The following is an 18,734-nucleotide window of genomic DNA, read 5'->3' on the forward strand; positions in this document are numbered from 1 at the left end:
GGTGACCATTGGATGCGCTGGCATAGGGCTGTTACTGCTTTTCCTAGCCTCCTTTGGCGCACTGGTGGCTAGTGGAGTGCAAGCAGGGATGAGGCAGGTTGCTGGCTTCCTCCCAAACCAGTTAAGAGTGGGAGCCCTCACCACATAGAATATGCACAGGAGGTGGAGCTGATTGGGGATAGCTTTAGGGAAACCACAGCCAAGTCTGTTGGAATGTGCCCAGGGGTGGTACTCAATCCAAGCAATTTCCACCAGTCTGCTCTGAGGTAGGAGTGGTTAAAGGAAGCTGGTTGTAGTTCTGGTTCTGGGCTTACCTGGCCCAACTCAAAAATGGTTCCCAAACAATCGCCCTGTCCCCCAAGAGGACTGAGTCTTCTACACACACCACCAGCCAGTAAAGTTCTCCAGTCTGCTGCTCTCCTCTGCCTCTGCATCCATTTGCAGAGTCCTTCAGGCTTCCAGCCACCATCTTCACTGTGACCATGTGTCCCCAGTTTTCAACCTCTCTTTTTGTAAGGTGGGTCTGGCCCCAGGTGAAAGGCTGCCAGCTATCATTTTCTTCTGTTTATGTTTTTCTTTTTTATTCTCTCTGTGGGCTTGAACTCTCACTTGAGGGTCTTCCTGGGTAAAGGGGACCTACCTCCTTCCTTTTTGTCTTCCCCACGATGCCACATTCCAATATTCGGACTGTTTCTCTGAGAAAGAGGCTGTTTACTCTTCTGTTTACTGTTTCAATATCTTCCCAGAACCCCTCAATAACATGTTACTTAATAAGAAGTAATGCATTGCTTTAAGTCCCTAGGACCTTTTGCTCATATCATACTGACTCATATTATATGAGATAAATCTCATTATACTGACTTTGTCAGGTATGCTACTGTGACAAATTACTGAATTTTATTTCCTTATAATGACAAAATAGTCACTTCACAGATCAGAGCTTTCAAAATTCCATTTTAGTACCATTCAGCAACACACATATACTAAAATACAAGAATATTCAAGGATCTAGAAAAGCAATACTAAGTTTTATTCAGAATCAGAAAAAATGTAGAATAGGTAATGTTACACAGAGAAACAAATTCAAACACACAGAGTCATCTTATTTTTTTATACAGAAACCAAATATATGCTGGGGAAAGAACAGTCTCTTTAACAAGCAGTTCCAGGAAAACTGGGGAGTTACAAGCAAAAAATTGAAATCAAATTTATATGTCTCACCCTGTGCTCAAATCAATCAGTATGGAACAAAATGACAGTATAAAACTAAAAATAACAACACTGGGTAAAAAAAAAACACAAAGGAAATACTTTAACCCATAGTTACAGGCAAAGACTCCCTGAATATTTCCAAAACACACAAAACAATGTCAAAAACCTTTTAAAATGTCATTATACCAAATTGAAAGATTGTGTTTGGCAAAGAAGTAACTACAAGAATGAGCAGAAAAATGAGAGAAAATCTTTGAAAATTCTCTATTTTGAAAGAGGATTAATACTTGCCATATATAAACAATTCAGAAAAACTAGACTCCGTAAAACAAAGAACAGAATACAAAATGTGAAGAAGATCAGAAAAGATATTCTTGAAAGAAGTTTGCTTAAATTAAAATATTTTTGTTTTATCTGACAGTAAGACTCAGGCTCTCTACTGATTTGCTGCTTTTCTGTTATTTTACTAAGATGACAAATTATAGTCAGGCATAATTGTATATGCCTGTAATCCCAGCACTCGGGAGACTGAGGCAGGAGGATTGTTTTGAGTTTGAGACCAACCTGGACTACAATGTGAGAGTAAGGCCAGACTGTTCAGAGAGACCTTATCTCAAACACACACACACACACACACACACACACACACACACACACACACAAGATAACAGATTAAGCAAGATTTTTTGGAGGATGGTTTTTAAAATGAGCCCTAACTAGAATGTACACACTAAAATCTCTCAGTCTGTCAATGAGCATAAAAAAGGTACAAAGAAATTCTTTAAAACCCAAGGTACTATTATAGAAAAAAATTGAATTGAGGCATATCTAAAATTTGAAAGCATAGTTCTTACAGGTTAGTCACATGATTTTGACTTGTTTCAGTTTTTCATGAATATAATTTGGATTTGACTGTCTGTGGATAAATCTGATACATATATATTACTATGTTCCTTTTTCCTATCACTAACATTTTAACTTAAGTAGATCTCTGAGAAATGAGTTAAATTGAATGGGTTGATAAGCTAAAACACAAGTCTACAAAAGTTAACATATATTTAGCTGATGTTGTCAGCCAATGAGGAGTATATTTGTCTCTGTTTATCTTTAGAATGCAATATTCAATGCTTTCTATTTTTTAAATGCTGCAATTAATAATGCACACCCATGGGAATATAACCTAAGGGCACTTCTTTCTAAATCTTTTTGTTATTCACATCTGGCTAGAAGGCTTAACACTGACTGTTAATGATCTTTTCACATCCCCACCAATATGGGCTGACAACTAGGACAATACTATGTGGGCAAGGAGGGACAATCCAAACCAAAATCACATGTTGATTAATTGGTGGTGCCCTCTGAGAAAACTTTCAGAGATGAGGAAGGAGCACTGTCAAAATAAAACAAAATGTAAGCAGAGTCAAGAGTTTGTTTGCTCGTTTATTTCTTTATAGATCATCTTTATGTATGATTGCCTGAAAGCAAATGTCTTTCTACTAGTTGTAGCTCATGCATTTTACAAGGATTCTCCATTTAAGTAGATACAAAAAAACAAAGCAATAACAATCATCCCTCCCTAAACCAAAATCCTGTATTACTGATGCTATGGAAGAGGGACAGGATGGTGGGGGGAGGGGAGACAGAGACAGACACAGAGATAGAGACACACAGACATACCAAGAGACACAGAGGGAGAGAGGGAGAGAAAGAGACAGAGACAGAGGGAGAATCCTACCCACTTTATTTAGTTGCTTATCTTCTAACTTTGATCACCTATTGACTTCTGTTTTCCAATGTATAATGGTACCACTTTCTGTATAAAAAAGCTGGCCCCTCTTACTTGTATGCTGCAGTTTCTGTGCACTAATACAGAAATGAGCAGCCAGCCAGATTACATGGGATCCAAATATCAAGGAATGAGGAATGAACTGAGGATGAGGACCATAAAAAACAAATAAGGAAAAAAGCAAAGGTTCTTTAAATTAGGAATTTAACAAGGTTTAATTTATTATTTTACTCTGTTCCAGCTAATCATCTCATATCAGAATACAGCCAAGTCTCCAATCCAATGTCCTGTGCTACTAGAACTCCCTGAACCAGAACTGCAACATACCTGTGTATCTGTGGGTTCCCTGGCCTGCCATCTGCTTGAATATAGAAATGTGTACTTTTTGGATTTTGTTCTATGTTAATGATCATTCCTATAAATTGTAACACTACACTGGATTCCATGAGGTCAGACTGAAAATGGCTGCCTTCCATTTTGGGGTCAAATTGTCATGGTTTATGTTGGTGGACCCAGGCCTCATGCATTTGCATTATGCATTTGTGATTGGTTCATTGTCTAGCGCTTGGACTGACGGTGTCAGTGCTATACCCATAAAGGGGTGGAGCCAGGATGTAATGTAATGGCAGGAAGAACGTGTGTCTCGATCTCTTGCTGGTTTCTCCTTGTGATTTGCAGCTGCCATGAACTGTGGCCCTGCCTTGGAGCCAGCTGAGTATGGACTGAAACCTCCAAAAACTGTAAGAAATAAACCTTTCCTTTCCCAACTTTGGTCATCAGGTATTTTGTCTCAACTACAAATGAAAAGTAACTAAGACACAAATCCTGAATCAATTTAGTTTTCACTTCACCACCCTTTCTCCTATTTGTTAATCAGATATTTGATGCAGATAGGATTCCAAATCCAATCACTTGGGGCCACCAGTGTTAGGTGTCTGTTTAGACTCCTTGGTACTATGCCCAGATGATTGTGTTTTCACTGTACCACTCCCCAAAGACTCTTCTGATTCTTTTCCCAGGAGTGCACATTTTCTCAGAATGGATCACAGTATGATATATGATATTATTTACCTCTTTATAAAGTGCATGGTGGGTGCTTAAAAGCAAAAGCTATGCCTATTATCATGAAACCAGGCTTTCACTAGTCCCTTGAACTTCATTTATTTACTCTTTTAGAAGCTAAGTAGGCATAACAGAAGCAGGGAAGCAACACCAGGAAAAGTGCAAACTGTTCCTGAAGCTGCCAACTGCCAAAGAAAAACCCAAGTGAAACAATGACCAGTAATTATTTATTCCCTAATTTCCTAATAATCTACTAAGAATACCTAGCTGATAAAGTAGCTTCCAAAACATGACAGGATTGTAGGTGCTTATTGAGAAGCAGCATTTAATGGTACTGAAACTCTAGGAAGACAGGAAAGGTTCCTCAGGCACATTTTTGGTCATCAAGGCAGGGAGGGTTCCTTGCTGAAGATCAAGGATTTCCTGATCTTCAGTGCCTGTTCAGCATGGACTGGAGTGAGAATGCAGTATCTGAACTCAGGTGGGGATCTGAGCAGAGCTCTCTCTAGATTGCCCTTCTGTGCCTCTGAGACCTGCTTCTTTGGAGTTGTCCCTACCCTGTCTTAGACCTAGAAAACTGTGGCCAAGGACATGTTGTACTAATGAATCCTCACTGAAAAGGGACTTTCACAGCCCAAGGTCCACAGACATCACTTTAACCAGAGTCAACAAACCCAACTTACCCATGTGACCTCAGAAGATCAAGCTCAGGGATGCCAGCCTTGGGTTTGAATTAGAATTTTCTGGAGTAGTCTGCAACTTCAGGTATCAGAACACAGATGAAAACAAGTATACCAGAAATTCTAGGGTCGGGTCTGGGTTGGAAGCTTTTCAGAGAGACTCACAGGATTCCAATGTTGAGGACCACAATCTATACCCACCCTCACAATACTCAAGGCCTCAAGAGAGAAATCAATTCCCAGGGCCCTGCTTCAGTGTGACAAAGCTCACACTGATGTAAGATTTTCTGCAAAGCAGGCTGGTTTAAGCACCTCCCATTGCTGTAGAACTCAAGAATTCAGAAAGACTGTGGCAGGAACAGAAGGATTTATTAGGTATACACTTGACTCAGGAGACTTGTGTCCAAAAGACTGAGCCCTGAACAGTGGAAAAGCTCTAGTTTTGTGCATTTTGGCAAGAGTGTTGGTCTACTGCCATGTAACTTTGGGGCAGAAAAGCAGAAAAAAGACAGTTGGTCAAGCTGTGCCCAGTTGCTTTGGTTGAGTAAAAACAGGAATTTTTAAGAACTAGAGGTTATAAAACTTTGCTTATAAAGTTACTGTTTTTATTTGTATTAGAATAAAGAACAGCTGAAGAGAGGAAGAAGTTTGGATAACCTAACTTTTTCTTTTTAAATCTTGCTTCAATATTACCATGCTTACACATGACACATTGATTGAACGTTTCTGCAAAATAGGCTATGTGATTCTCCTCCGATTTTGGCCATACTTTTTGAGGATAGGTGATGAAACCAAGGTTTACTGTGCACAGAGTATGTAAAAGTTCTGGGATGTGAATCATGAACTGGGGTATGGGCCCAAGCAGTAGAATTTTGAACCCTGACCACTGATTACTGTGTGTTTCATATAGCCTAACACTCCTGGCTACCCGAAATCCAAGACTTTCTGCATAATCTCTCTACTCTTCACACAGTGCTGAATCAGGACCATGACTGGTACATAGTCATAGAAATGGGTGAACGAAATCTTGGGAAGCTTGCATTTACCCATGAATGCCACAGCTGATAGCACTATGCTATTGGGTACTTTTGTCTTTTCTTCAACAGTCTTTCCTTAGCCTCTTAAATGTTGTTAAGTCATCTCTATTCTACAGATAAGGAAACTGGAATCATTGAGGGCTACTAGGTGGTTGAAGAATGCATGATATTGTAATTATATTTGGATCTGTTAGTGTCTACTTAGTGCCAGGATATTTTCACAGAGGATTTCAAAGCCTTTTTCCTTCTTAGAAGGAGTCCATGATTTCCATCACTTCCTGGATAAGAAAACTGAGGCTGAGAGAAACAAATGCACCACAACATTGTTCCCCACTATTTTGTAGAGAGCATATCTTATACCAAACATGGTTTCATGTTTTGTTTTTGTTTTTTTGTTTGTTTGTTTGTTTGTTTGTTTTTAAAGAACCGATGGGTAATTTTTGAAGGCCCAGCACTTACTACCACCACACTTCCTCTATTTGAGACTCTTCAAGATATCTGGGGGAAACACCCCTCATGAAGTCCTGCCCGCCTAATGAAATAACATAAACTCTGATTCTTCTGTCACATGCTCCTTCTGTTCCATGTCCACTGCTCAGTAAAGGATCCACATCTCAGTGAGAGAAGCATCCTGGGTTCCTCACAGGCACTGAGATGTGTCCCTAAGGAGACCAGAGCAGGATCTTCCTCATCTAGCAATGTCAAGCCAGCATTGTGTCACCCAATAGAAATTTTGGGGGAGTCTGTTGTGGTTTCAATGCCTGTTGTTGGGGCACAGAAGAATCACAAGATTTCAGGAGAGAGCTGGAGCAATTCTGTTCATTGGAACAAGCAAGTGGAGAGTAAGGCTATGGGTGAGACTCGAGGATCACCCTTACCTCCTCATCTGTCACAAGTAAGGGCTCCCTCTGGGTCACAGTGTCCTAGTCTTTAATAATGCAACAAAACTCTCCTGCAGTCTTGATTCAAGTAGAAACTACATGAATAAGAGGTAGCATGTGTCATGCTGCCACTGTGTTCATCCAGGCTTCCTCCTTTCTCATGCAGCCTAAGTAGGAGCAATGGCATTACACAAAGGAACAAATGCCCAAACAAGAGTCTAAAGACTGAGTCAGCCTAAGACACTTGCCAACTGTGATTACCTAGGCATAGGATGCACCATGTTGGAATTCTTGAGTCTTTCTTTACCTGGGAAGATGTGATGATACCTAACCCTGTCTATGTCTAGGGATTGTGAGGACAACTGACTATCACATCTGGGAGGGAAAGTTAACAGCATCCACATGAATTACAGCACATTTTCACTCTGACCCAACCACCTCTTCACTAGAAATTTTCCTCCTGTTTGGGATGGTGGTTGTACAAGTTCATCCTCTGCAGCACAGTTGTAGTGGGCCATGGCCGGGATCAACATAAACGCCCACCTACAGATGACTGAAAAGTTTTATGAAATATCATCTAAAGAAGTAATTTTCAGCTGTTAAAATAATAGAGCAGTTCTCTCCATCTTAGTATGGAATCCTAATATGAAATTATGATGCGGCTGATATTCGTGAGCAATTTTCCAATCACAAACAGCCTTTAGGTGTGAGAAAAATCCTAAACTGCTGGGAAATAGATGAAATGCAAAATATTGGGTTTCTAATCTGCAGTTCTGAACCTCCAGTGTATAACTCGTGGTCCCTGCATGGACACATGCTGGGGCTGCTTTTAGCATAGCTGAACTGAGATGTGGTTTCTGCTTATGATCCTGGTACTAATTGGATATTTCTGGTCCTCAGACTTACTCTCTGTAAGCAGATCAGGTTGCATGGTCTGAAGGTCACTTGTCCCAGAATTAGACATAGAGACAAGATGTTGATTGTGGGCCAGAAACACAAAGTGAGCATACTTAGCTTTCTCAGTGAGGGTTTCTTATGTCTCATGGGATATCTTTTCCTGAAAAGAACACTCAGGTAGTCTCACAGTCCTCAGTGTCTGTGTGAGGCTGTTGCTGATACTACAAGGTTTGGTATACAGGCCTAGGGAAAGGTTCAACATCTTGGCATTTCTCCAGCCATGGTGTTGAAATAAAAATTGAGCCTCTGACTGTGAGGAATATTCTCAGTATTTTTATTTAGGGTAAATGAATATAAGTGCAGCCTCCTACCTCTGAAGAGGAATGACAACTTGATAGGAGATGAGCTCAAACTGGGAAGCTCCCTTATGTTTCCCTGGCCTGCAGAAAGGATCCTGAAACACAGTAGACCATCAGTGCTATGGCATAAGGAAAGGCTCATACTCAGAGAGGAAGCTCAATGTGAGAGAAGTAGGTGAGATCTGGCCCTGGTCTGAGCTGTTCTCTCAAACTGTCATGGCCCTCTTCTGTTGAAACAACAGTAGGGGTAGAACGGAAAAACAGAAGGTTCTGTAGTAGTTAGACATTGGCTGCAGATGCTTACGTGGTGTGGAGCCTTGAGCAGGTATCATGCAGGTCTTGGCTGCCCTGATGGCTGGGTGACATTAAATCATGAACATGAGCATCCACCATTCCACCTGCTTCTTCACTGGTGCTCACAGAACGCAGGTTATGATTCCTGACCTACAGTCATACATTAAGAAATGAGGTAAGCCCAAACTGTACTCACCACCCACAAACATCTTGGTGCCTCCTCCAGACAACAGCTCCTTGTTCTCAAAGTCTGTTTTCTGGAACTTGACACAGTAGTAGATGCCCGCATCTGCAGGAGTGGTATTAGAGATTCGAATTGAAAAGTCCATGTTGTTTCTCTGTGTGGTATCTGCCACATTTGTGACTCGTGGGAAGTGGCCTCCTTTGAAATTGTAGATTAACTCCCGGCCTTGTCCTTGCCCCCTGAACCACAGGGTGGGTCCCACAGGAATCAGAGAGGTCACAGTACATTTCAGTGTGGCGGTCTCTCCTGCAGTGACCAACACTGGTTTTTCAGGCTGAATCACCTGTAGTATCGCTTCTGTGGCTGTTGAGAGGAAAAAACAGAGCAGTTGTCATTCATCCTGGTAATTCCTGTGTGTTTTCTAAAGTTAATCAGTATAAGATTTCAGTAACTGGGTGCACACTATGATGCATATTGGAGCTCAACACAATGCATTTGTTATCACAATCAACTTTCACATGAACTGCCCTTTATGAAGAAACTGAAGCCCACAGTGTCTAGAAACATGATAGAGTGTGAATTTGAGTGCCAACGACTTGCTTGCAAGTCTCATGTCAATCTCATGCCTTACCAAATATTTGTTACTCTTCACATTCTGATCACATAGTACACTGGACATGGCATAGGGCAGTCATGAGGTTCCTTTAGAGCAGTGAGTTCTGGGCAGAGGTGAGGATGTCATCAATGGGATATGCATTCAACTGCATGAACTGATGGATCAGTTTCCTCCTTAAACACAGATAGATGCTAAGGATGTGGTTTGTTCTGTCAGCCTATGAGATAGTAGTACATAGAACTCCCAAAGCACAATAACATATAACTTAATAAAAAGTGATACATTGCCCTAAGCCCCTAGGACCTTATGTTCACATTACACTGATAGATAAATCTCATTATAGAGATTTTGTCAGCTATGCTACTGTGACAAGTTACTGAAAATTTATTTCCTTAAAATGACAAAATTATTGCTTCATGAATGTAGACATCCAAGTCCCGGAGTAATGTCATTCAGGATTCCACATATATTAAAATAGAAGAGTATTGAAAGACCTAGAAACAATACTTCTAAGATTTGTATAGAATCAGAAAAGATGCAAAATAGCCAATGAAACCCAGAACAAAATGAGCAACGCTGGCAACATCACGATATCAGGCTTTAAGCTATGCTCTCCAGCTATACTAGAAAATCAGTGTGGTGCTGATGTTAAGAACAGACATGTAGAAGGGTTGAACACAAGAAAATACAAAGCAGCAAACCCAAACACACACAGCCATCTGATTGTTGACAAGCCAAAATATTTGTGGAGAAAGACCATCTCTTTAACAAGTTACTCTAGGAAAACTGGAGAGCCACAAGCAAAAAAGTGAAATTATATTCCTCTATTTCTGTGCTAAAATCAATGAAGATGGAGCAAAGATCTATGTATAAAACTAGAAACAAGTGTACTGGGTAGAAGAAACACAGAGGAAACACATTAAGCCACAGCTAAACATAAGAGACTTCCTCAATATTCCAAAGATAGACAATAATATCTAAAATAAGAAATGGGACTACATCAAATTAAAACATTGTGTTTGGCAAAGAAACAACTACTAGAATGAAGAGGCAAATGGGTAAACATCTTTGATAGCTACTCTTCTGACAGAGGATCAAATATCTATAATATATAAACAACTCAGCAAAACTAAACTCTATAAAACAAAAAATGCAATACAAACTGGGAAATGAACTTAATAGATGCTTCTAGAAAGAAGTGTTCATATTAAAATATTTGTTTTGTTTTACTTGTTTGGGACCTTTTGGCTTTCTATCAATTTGACTGTTTTCTGTTGCCTTTAGTAAGACAACAAATTAATCAAGGTTCCTTGGAGGGTGGTTGTTTTAACCAGTCTAGATGGAATGCAGACATCCAAATCTCTCAAATTGTTTGGAAATAAATATTGTTTGGAAATAAAGATTTAGAAAGTTCTCTTAAAAACAAGGTTGTGTTAAATGAAGGCTTATATAAAACTCAAAAATATAGACTTTGCAGTTTAGCCATTTGACCAGATGATTTCACCTTGTTTCAGTATTTCATACATATAATTTGGATTTACCTGTCTGTTGATAAGTCTAACGCATTTATATTATTATGTTTCTATGTCCTGTTGCTAACATTTTAACATAAGTAAATCTCTGACAAATGGCTTAAATTAAATTTTTGGTAAGCTAAAACACAAGTCTTCAGAACAGTTAATATACATATTGACTATGTTGCTAGCCAATGAGGAATACATTTATTTCTGTTATATCTTTTTTACTTTGGAGAGAATAAAACCAAAACAAATAAAACACATTACAGATAATCAAAACAAAACAGTGAATGTGATACAAGACTTCAAAACAAGGTAAAAGGAAACCAACAATGGTCACGATGGTGTCTCTTGCTGCCTCCAAAATAACTTCCCATACCATCATGCACAATAAAATCAAACAAAACAGAACAAAATAAAACCAATCAAAACAAAACAATGAAAAGTATGAGAATCCAAAACAAAAAAACAGGAATACAACAGTAGCTACCATAATGTATCTTGTGATCTTCAAATTAGCTGTTTATATCATCAGACATAATAAAATAAAATAGAATAGTCAACCAAAACAAAATAATGAACATGATACAAGGCTTCAAAACAAGATAAAAGGAAATCAATAATAGCCACCATATTTCTTTTTATTATATATAAAATAACTGCCCATACCATCAGGCATAACAAAATCAAACAAAACAGAACAGAATAAAACCAATCAAAACACAACAGGAGTTCAAAACAGGACAATAGCAATACAACAGTGTCTGACATAATGCACCTTGTTATCTCGAAAGTAGCTGCTTTACCATCAGACATAATAAAATCAAACAAAGCAAAATAGAATAAAATCAGTAAAAAACAAGTAGAGCAATTCAGGACTTTGAAACAAGATAATAGGAAATCAATAGTGGCTACTATAAAGCATTTTGTTATTTTTGAAATAACTGTCCATGCCATCAAAGATGATAAAATCAAGCCAAACAAAACATTTACCTACAAGAGCCTCCAGGTTATCTTTCTACATAGCCGAGTAGCTTTCCATTGTATACAGATGCCATACCTTTCTTATCCATTCTGCAGTTGATGGACAAGCTACCCCTACTTTTTTTGTGATTCCCTGTCACATAGAGTATTGTTTTTCTCTCCTTTGACTTTTAGCCTAGGAATTTTCCTTTTGAGTTAAATGTGTTTCTTGAATAAGGCATATTGATGTATCTTGTCTCCTGATCCAGTCTGCTTGTGTTTATTTTTATTGGTGAATTGAGGCCATCTGCATTAATAGTTATGGTCAGCATGCACTGGTTTGAGTCCGCCATACTACTTTCCTACCACTGGCTGCCTACTTTTCCCCTCCATTCATTTGTATGCCCCACTTGGTGATTACCCTTTGCTGCTATTCCTGGAACCATGGTCTCTGTCTCTGTCTCTCTCTGTCTCTGTCTCTCTGTCTCTCTCTCTCTCTGTCTCTCTCTCTGTCTCTGTCTCTGTCTCTCTCTGTCTCTCTCTCTCTCTATCTCTCTCTCTCTCTCCTCCCCCCCCTCCAGAATATCCTTCAGTATTGTTTGTAGGATTGGTTTGATGGTCATTAATTCCATCACTTGCTCTTTGTCATGAAAGTATCTTGTTTCTCTATTAATTTTGAAAGATAGTCTTACAGGGTACATCAGTCTGAGTTGTTTTCTTTTAAAGACTTGAATTACTTCACTCCAAGCTCCTCATGACTTGATGGTTTGTATTGAGAATTCTGTCATGATTCTGATGGGTTTCCCTTTATAGCTGATCTGGTTTTTTTCTCTAACAACTTTTAATATTTTCGGTTTTTGTTGATTTTGTGCAATCTTGATTATATGAGCATAGATTTATTTTAGTTATGGTTAGCTGGAGTTCTATATGCCTCATTTATCTGTATATCACATCTTTTTTCCATGTTTGGGAAGTTTTACAGTATTATTTCTGTAAATAGAGTTTTAATGTCATTTGTGTTGACCCCTGCCTTTTCATTGACACTTATTCTTAAATTATTTTACTTTGTATTATCCTGCAATCATTGAATTGTTATTTCTTGGCTGTTTGTTATTTTTAAGAGATCTTTCCTTTCATTGATCTCATAAGCTACACACCTATCTTCAAGGTCTAAAAGTCTATCTTCAGTTTCTTTCAAGCAGTTTTGCCAGCTTTCAGTGGAGTTTCTAATTTCCTGGGTATCTCTTTGAAAGTGTTTCATATATTCTAAATCTCTCTTATAATGTTCATTCATGGTTTTCCTCATTTTCCTATGCTTCTCTATTTTTTTGTCTATTCCTTCTTTAGAGATGATTAGCAATTCCTTTATTATTTTCTTCATTTCTTTTACCTAAGATAGTATTTCTGTTCTAATTACTTTCATGGTCTCATGAAGTTGTCTCTTACTTCGGTTGCCATCACTTCAAAAACTTCAGGTGCATGACTCCTGATCTCTTCTGTGTTCATGTATCCTGGACTTGCTCTGCTTGGGTTGGGGTGCAGGGGCTGCCTTTTGCTTCTTCATCTGATGTTTTCTTGGGTTATTCCAAACAAACATGTAGTGAAATCCCTGACACTTTCCATGTTGGCTACCATTCTTCTGGAGTGTGACTGTTTGGTTCTCCTGGGTTCTGCTGACCAGTGTTGTTATAAATATCCAATCATGGCCACTGTGTGCACTGGTATAGGGCTGGCTGCTGCCTCCTTACTGAGCTGATTACCATTGGGCACTGGCCCTGCTAGATTGCATGCCTGGACAGGGCCAACTGCTGTCTCCCTCCCAAGCTGGTTACTGGTGGGCACTAGCTCTTTTATGTCTTTAGAATGCAATATTAAATGATTTGTATGTTTTAAATGTTGTAATTAATAATGGACCCCCAGGGGAATGTAACTGAAGAGAAACTCTTTCTAAACCACTTTTGTTGCTCGCATCTGGCCAAAATCATATGTTGATTCATTGCTGATGCCTTCTAATAAATCATTCAGAGACAAGGAATGAGCCCTGGCAAAATAAAATAATAGACTCACTGGGTCAACAATACTAGGTCAGAATGTAAGCAAAGTCAAAAATTTATTTATTTATTCATTTACTTATTTATAACTCATTCTTATATAAGATTGCCTGAAAGCTAAGGTGTTTCTACTTGGTGAGGCTCATGCATTTCACAAGGCTTCGCCACTTGGGTAGAGATAAATAAACAAAGCAACAACAAACAACCCCCCAAATACAAAAGCCTGTAATACAGAGGAATGTGATGAGACAGAGAGAGAGAGAGAATCCTGTTTGATTTCTTTAGTTGTTTACCTTCTGACTTTTATTCCCTCTTGCATTCTGCTTGTCAGTTTACAGTGGTAATTCTAATTCCAGGATCAAGAATCTGGCTCCTGTTACTAGTACACCTCAGTTTCTGTGCAATAGAAATTAACAGCCAGCCAGATGACATGGAATCCCAAATTCCTCAGGAATGAGGAATGAACTAAGAAGCAGCAAAGCTTCTTTAAAATTAGGAATTTAACAAGGTTTAGTTTATTTTTTTACTCTGTTCGAGCTCTTATTGATCGTCTCATACCAGAATGGACACAAGTCCCCATCCACTCTTCTGTTCTAAGAGAACGCCCTGAACCAGAATTGCAACATGGCTGTATATATGTAGGTTCCCTGGCCCACCACCTGCTTAAATACATACATGTGTATTTTTGGCTTTTATTTCTACATTAATGATCCTTCCTGTAAATTGTAATGCTGCACTGGGTTCCAAGAAGGCAGATAAAAAAATGAGTGCCTTGGCCATCAGTCGCAGGGCCCAGGACAAGCAGCAGCCGCACAAGGCCTTCTCTCCCTCCCCAGCCCGCCCTTCCACATCCTTTCTGTCCTACTATCTGCCAAGGGACCCAGAACAAGCAGAGGCATGCAAGTCCAGGCCCCCCAACTCACCTATTCCACCCTCCTGCCATCCCGCCATCCACTGCTGGACACAGGACATCCAGGGGAACACAGAACCTCCAGCAGCTTGCAGGGCCAAACCAAGCCAGTCTCTTCCATGCCCCTGCTGTCCCACTTCTGCCCTGTGAGACACCCCATCTTCTGGACCTTAGTATTGCTGTTATCTTCGGCTCCCACTCCTCCCCCCAGAGCATTGGACTGCAGTGATTAAACATACTACGTCGACATGATACGCAGTAACCTCTCATCCAAAGAGAAGACCTCAGCAGGCTTCCATCAATGTGATGAGTTTGTCCCTAAAATAGGAATACAGTTTGCCACCTTCAGTGGGTAAACAGGAGGAATAGTTAAGCCCCTTCCAGAAGTAAAATCTTGGCAAGCTTGGCAAGAGTGTGGATGAGTCCTTCCTCCACACAGAGAACATCAGGTAAGTTGAGGAGGGTGCCAATAAGGCCTCCCCCAACCTGGAGAAAATCAGAAGACCTTATGAGACACCCAGTGACACAGAAGGGCCCCAGCCAAGATAAACACTATAGACAGGAAGATCTAGTGACTGGAACAACCTGAAGATACAGTAACAGCAAGAACTAAGGATTGATTTACATCAATACACCAGGTTTGCCATCCTAAGAAGAATATAGGACTCACTCAACAGGCCCAGCAGAGGAATTCAGGTAACTGGCTCACCTCTTCATTGTGGCACCCAGTAGTTGGACAAACATCAATCACATCTAGTCCATCAGGAGCTAGCTGTACTGAGCAACTCCTTTACTAAGGTTATTTCTGTCTTTACATGAGAGATTACTTCTAATTTGATTTCCTCTATAGCCTCATGGATTTGTCTCTATTTCACTTGGTATCTTTTCAGAGATTTCTGGCGTGTGACTGTTATAATTCACAGTATTGGAGGCTCCAGTCTAATGCTGGTTGTGGCTCCACTGAATTGTGGCTTACACGAGGCTAGAAATGTTGATGGGGATTCATGGTCAAGAAAACCTGTTGGCCTCATGGCACATTCAATGATTTAAAATGTCTCAATTGGCCCTTCCTAAAGGATCCACAAAATTCCAGCAATGCAACTAGGGACAAAGCAACTAACATGGGCCTTTCAAGACATTACAGATCCAAACTATGGCATGGATGTGGGTGCTTTAATCAGGAGTCTGCATTTTTCATTCCTCTCCTTCTACCTCATCACTATGCTGCAGGGAAGAAGGAGCTCCAAGGCAGCAATGCACAGATATTATGCTCTGAGGGGAAATTCGTTTTACCAAGAGATTTGCATAGTTCAAGGGCTGGGGTGAGTTACAGGGTCGGGAAGGGAAGTAGAAAAAGAAGGAAGGTGGCTGGGTGCAGGGAAAGAAAAAACTTCTGTCTGATATGCACATAGAGCGACAAATGATTTGAGAGGACCAGTAAGGATAGGCTTTTTTAATAGCCTCTGTGTGAGTTATGAGTATACACACTGAAAGTTAACCCTGTGTATATGTTTGTGTGTACCTATTTGTCCCCAAACATTTATAGAAGTATGGCTGCCATGCTAATTTGTAGGATTATTTTGAGGAATAAGTGAAATTATAATGCATTTGAAAAGCCCAAAATAGTATTTACAGGTAGCATCCAACACAACACTAACAACAATTTGATTATATAGACTTCAACTGTGGTTATCTCACAGTGGTGTGGGGGTAAGGGTTATGACTCCGGCCACTTCTGTGCATTTCCTGGTTTTTTTCTTTCTGCAATTAGCTTCTATTGAGAGGCCGAGTAACACTCTATGGTTAACAGTAAGAAATTTGGGGGTCTGGGATCTAGATTAGCGGTAGTTCATGTGACTTTCATGAAAGAGGTCTTGAATTCAAACACCACCTCCAAAAGAGGGAAAAAAGAAAAAAGGTGACAGAAACAGGGGGCAGGGTTGGGGGTGACCTGCCTGGATTTGAATAATTCTGTCTACTCCACTGCTCTATGTAGGTGACTGGGAGAATTTTTCTCTGTACCTCTGTTTCCTCATTCCTCATCTGAAAGTAGGAAATAAAGGTACTAGCTACCACATAATATCTCAAGGACACAGAAAGTCAAGGACTCAGCAAGTTAATTATACAGAATGCTGAGAACTACACCTGCCTTACCTGTTGATAGAGCTAAATTAACAAAAGATCATTAATCTTTGGGAATAATTTAAAAAGTTAGACTCCAGCTGTCTTAGTTAATTTTCTCCTTCCTGGGGCAAAATGCTCAACACTCAAAGTTACATTAAGGGTGGAAAAGTTTATTTCAGCTCACAACCTGTAGAGGTTTCAGTTCATAATCAACTATCTCCGAGGTAGAGTAGCACAGCAAAAGAGAAATCCACACTAAGACAGGCAGGAGGGCAGCAAGCAGCAAATAACAGCAGGAGCATCCGCAGCAGCAGCAACTCCAGAAGTGAGCCTGCCTTCCCTCTCTCCCTTTATATTCCTATTAATCGGTGCCATCCTCACCCAGATCAGTGCTAATTCCAATCAGTGGACTAATTTAGCATCACACATTCTTAATCCCAGTACCACATAACCTAGCTCCTGCCAACTCTCTGGAAAATGGTGGAGCAATGAGCAGCAGAGAAAGAACCTCTCCAAGTTTGGTATCCAGATCCTAGAATATAGCAACATAAGGAAGAGAAGGAAAGATGCGGGTATACAGGAAGGATCTGAACAAAGTCTTGAAGTCCATGGAGAGAGACAGTTTAGGAATCCAGCAAAAATTTAAAAAACCAGAGATGGCAGCCTTGCTGGATGGGGAGAAGCAGCAGGGAAGCAATTCAGTCCCGCATCCTGTGTGCCAGTGGAGGCCCTGCTGACAGCAGAAGGGAAGCAGAGGGGAGCAGTGCAGCTCCTGTGCCCTGTGTGCCGGCAGGGGCCCTACAGGCAGTGGAAGAGCAGCAAGGAAGCCATGGAGCCTCCTTGTGTGCTGGCTGGGGAGAAAGAGCAAAGAAGCCACCTCCATCGCCACCTCCCACCTCCCACCTCCCACCTCCCACCCCCCACCTCCCAGTAAGCAAGCAGAAGAGACACAGGCTGAGATAGTAATAACTGAAGAAAGGAAGCAACTTGAAATTTAAGTTGTTTGTTTGGTTTTGCAAGCTTAGGGGCAGTAGCCTGAGCAACTAATTAGAGGATAAGACTATGCAATATAGTAACAATAGTGGGTTTTCTACTATCCTATCACTGTTCTTTCATTTCACTTTATGGTTCCATTTTACTCCATTCTAAGAATTTTTTTTAAAAAAAAAGCTACATATCCCCACCTATGAGCTGAAGAGGCAGAAAGGGAGGCGGTTTCTAGATACAAGGTGTATTATTGTCCCTCCACAACCTGGGAAGTTGCATTACAAGGGAACCAAAGTGGGATCCAGGCTGACTGATGTGCATGTGCTCAGTCCTGCGGCTGAGGGCTGAGCTTTGCCAAAAGAGATGAGGACAGACAATCTGTTGAAGAGACATGAGCAGGGGCTCTCCCAGGCTGGGACAACAGGCCTCCAATGCTGCCTGTCCTGGGAAAGAGAGAAATAAAATCTACACAGGAAATATGAGGGAAGCAGGGAATGCTGTGTAAATCTGTTGAGGGCTGAACTGTTCCCCCTCCTGTCTGTGAAATGTGAAATCCCAACAGTACAGAATGTGAATAATTTTTAAAATGGTTAAATGAAGACATGGTGTGGAACCTAATTCAACATGACTTGTGCTGTTATAAGAGAAGGAAATGATACAAAAGACAGACATAAGGGAGACATGTGTAAGACACAAGCAGAAGACGCTGACTTCAAAATAGAGAGATAAATCTGAGATGGAACCAACCCTGCCATCTCATCACTTTGATCTTGGGCATCTTCCTTCCAGATTTGGGAGGAAATGAATGCCTGTTGCTTTAGTCACACGGAATCTGCAGAAATCACAGTCAGGTACCTGATAAAGCATCCACAGACAATGCATTGTGTTTATCTTCTGTGGCCATGCCTATATTAATTTGTAGCCTCTGAGGTTCAGTGGTAGGGGTGGTTCAGAATCAAGGAGAGAGGATTCTACCCCAGGGCTATGCTCACCTGTGAGTCTGAGCGGAAGCATCAGTAGCAGGACAAGACAAGATGGTTGGAGCTGGGAGGCAGAGACAGGCATCATGGAGGCCCGAGAAGGGTTCTCTGCTCAAGTGTCTATGTCAGGAAGATGCCAGTCTCCACTCTTGGAAATTAGAGTCACCCCGCCTCCCTCCCTGAAAGAAGAAGTG

The 18,734-nt window shown here is 40.5% G+C and overlaps 1 protein-coding gene across 1 annotated transcript in view; it reads right to left on the reverse strand.

Annotated features, from left to right (window-relative positions):
• The window catches only part of LOC100719352 (signal-regulatory protein gamma-like), a 32,816-nt gene extending 14,352 nt beyond the window's left edge, over positions 1–18,464 (reverse strand). The window contains 2 exon segments of the mRNA XM_023560118.1: positions 8,405–8,755; positions 18,416–18,464. Of these exon segments, the coding sequence (XP_023415886.1) occupies positions 8,405–8,755; positions 18,416–18,464 (400 nt within the window).
• Between the last annotated feature and the right edge of the window lie 270 nt (positions 18,465–18,734).

This window comes from Cavia porcellus, unplaced genomic scaffold, assembly GCF_034190915.1.
Source record: "Cavia porcellus strain 051 isolate PalLab524CR breed Dunkin Hartley unplaced genomic scaffold, mCavPor4.1 scaffold_5, whole genome shotgun sequence".
In the NCBI taxonomy this organism is placed as follows: domain Eukaryota; kingdom Metazoa; phylum Chordata; class Mammalia; order Rodentia; family Caviidae; genus Cavia; species Cavia porcellus.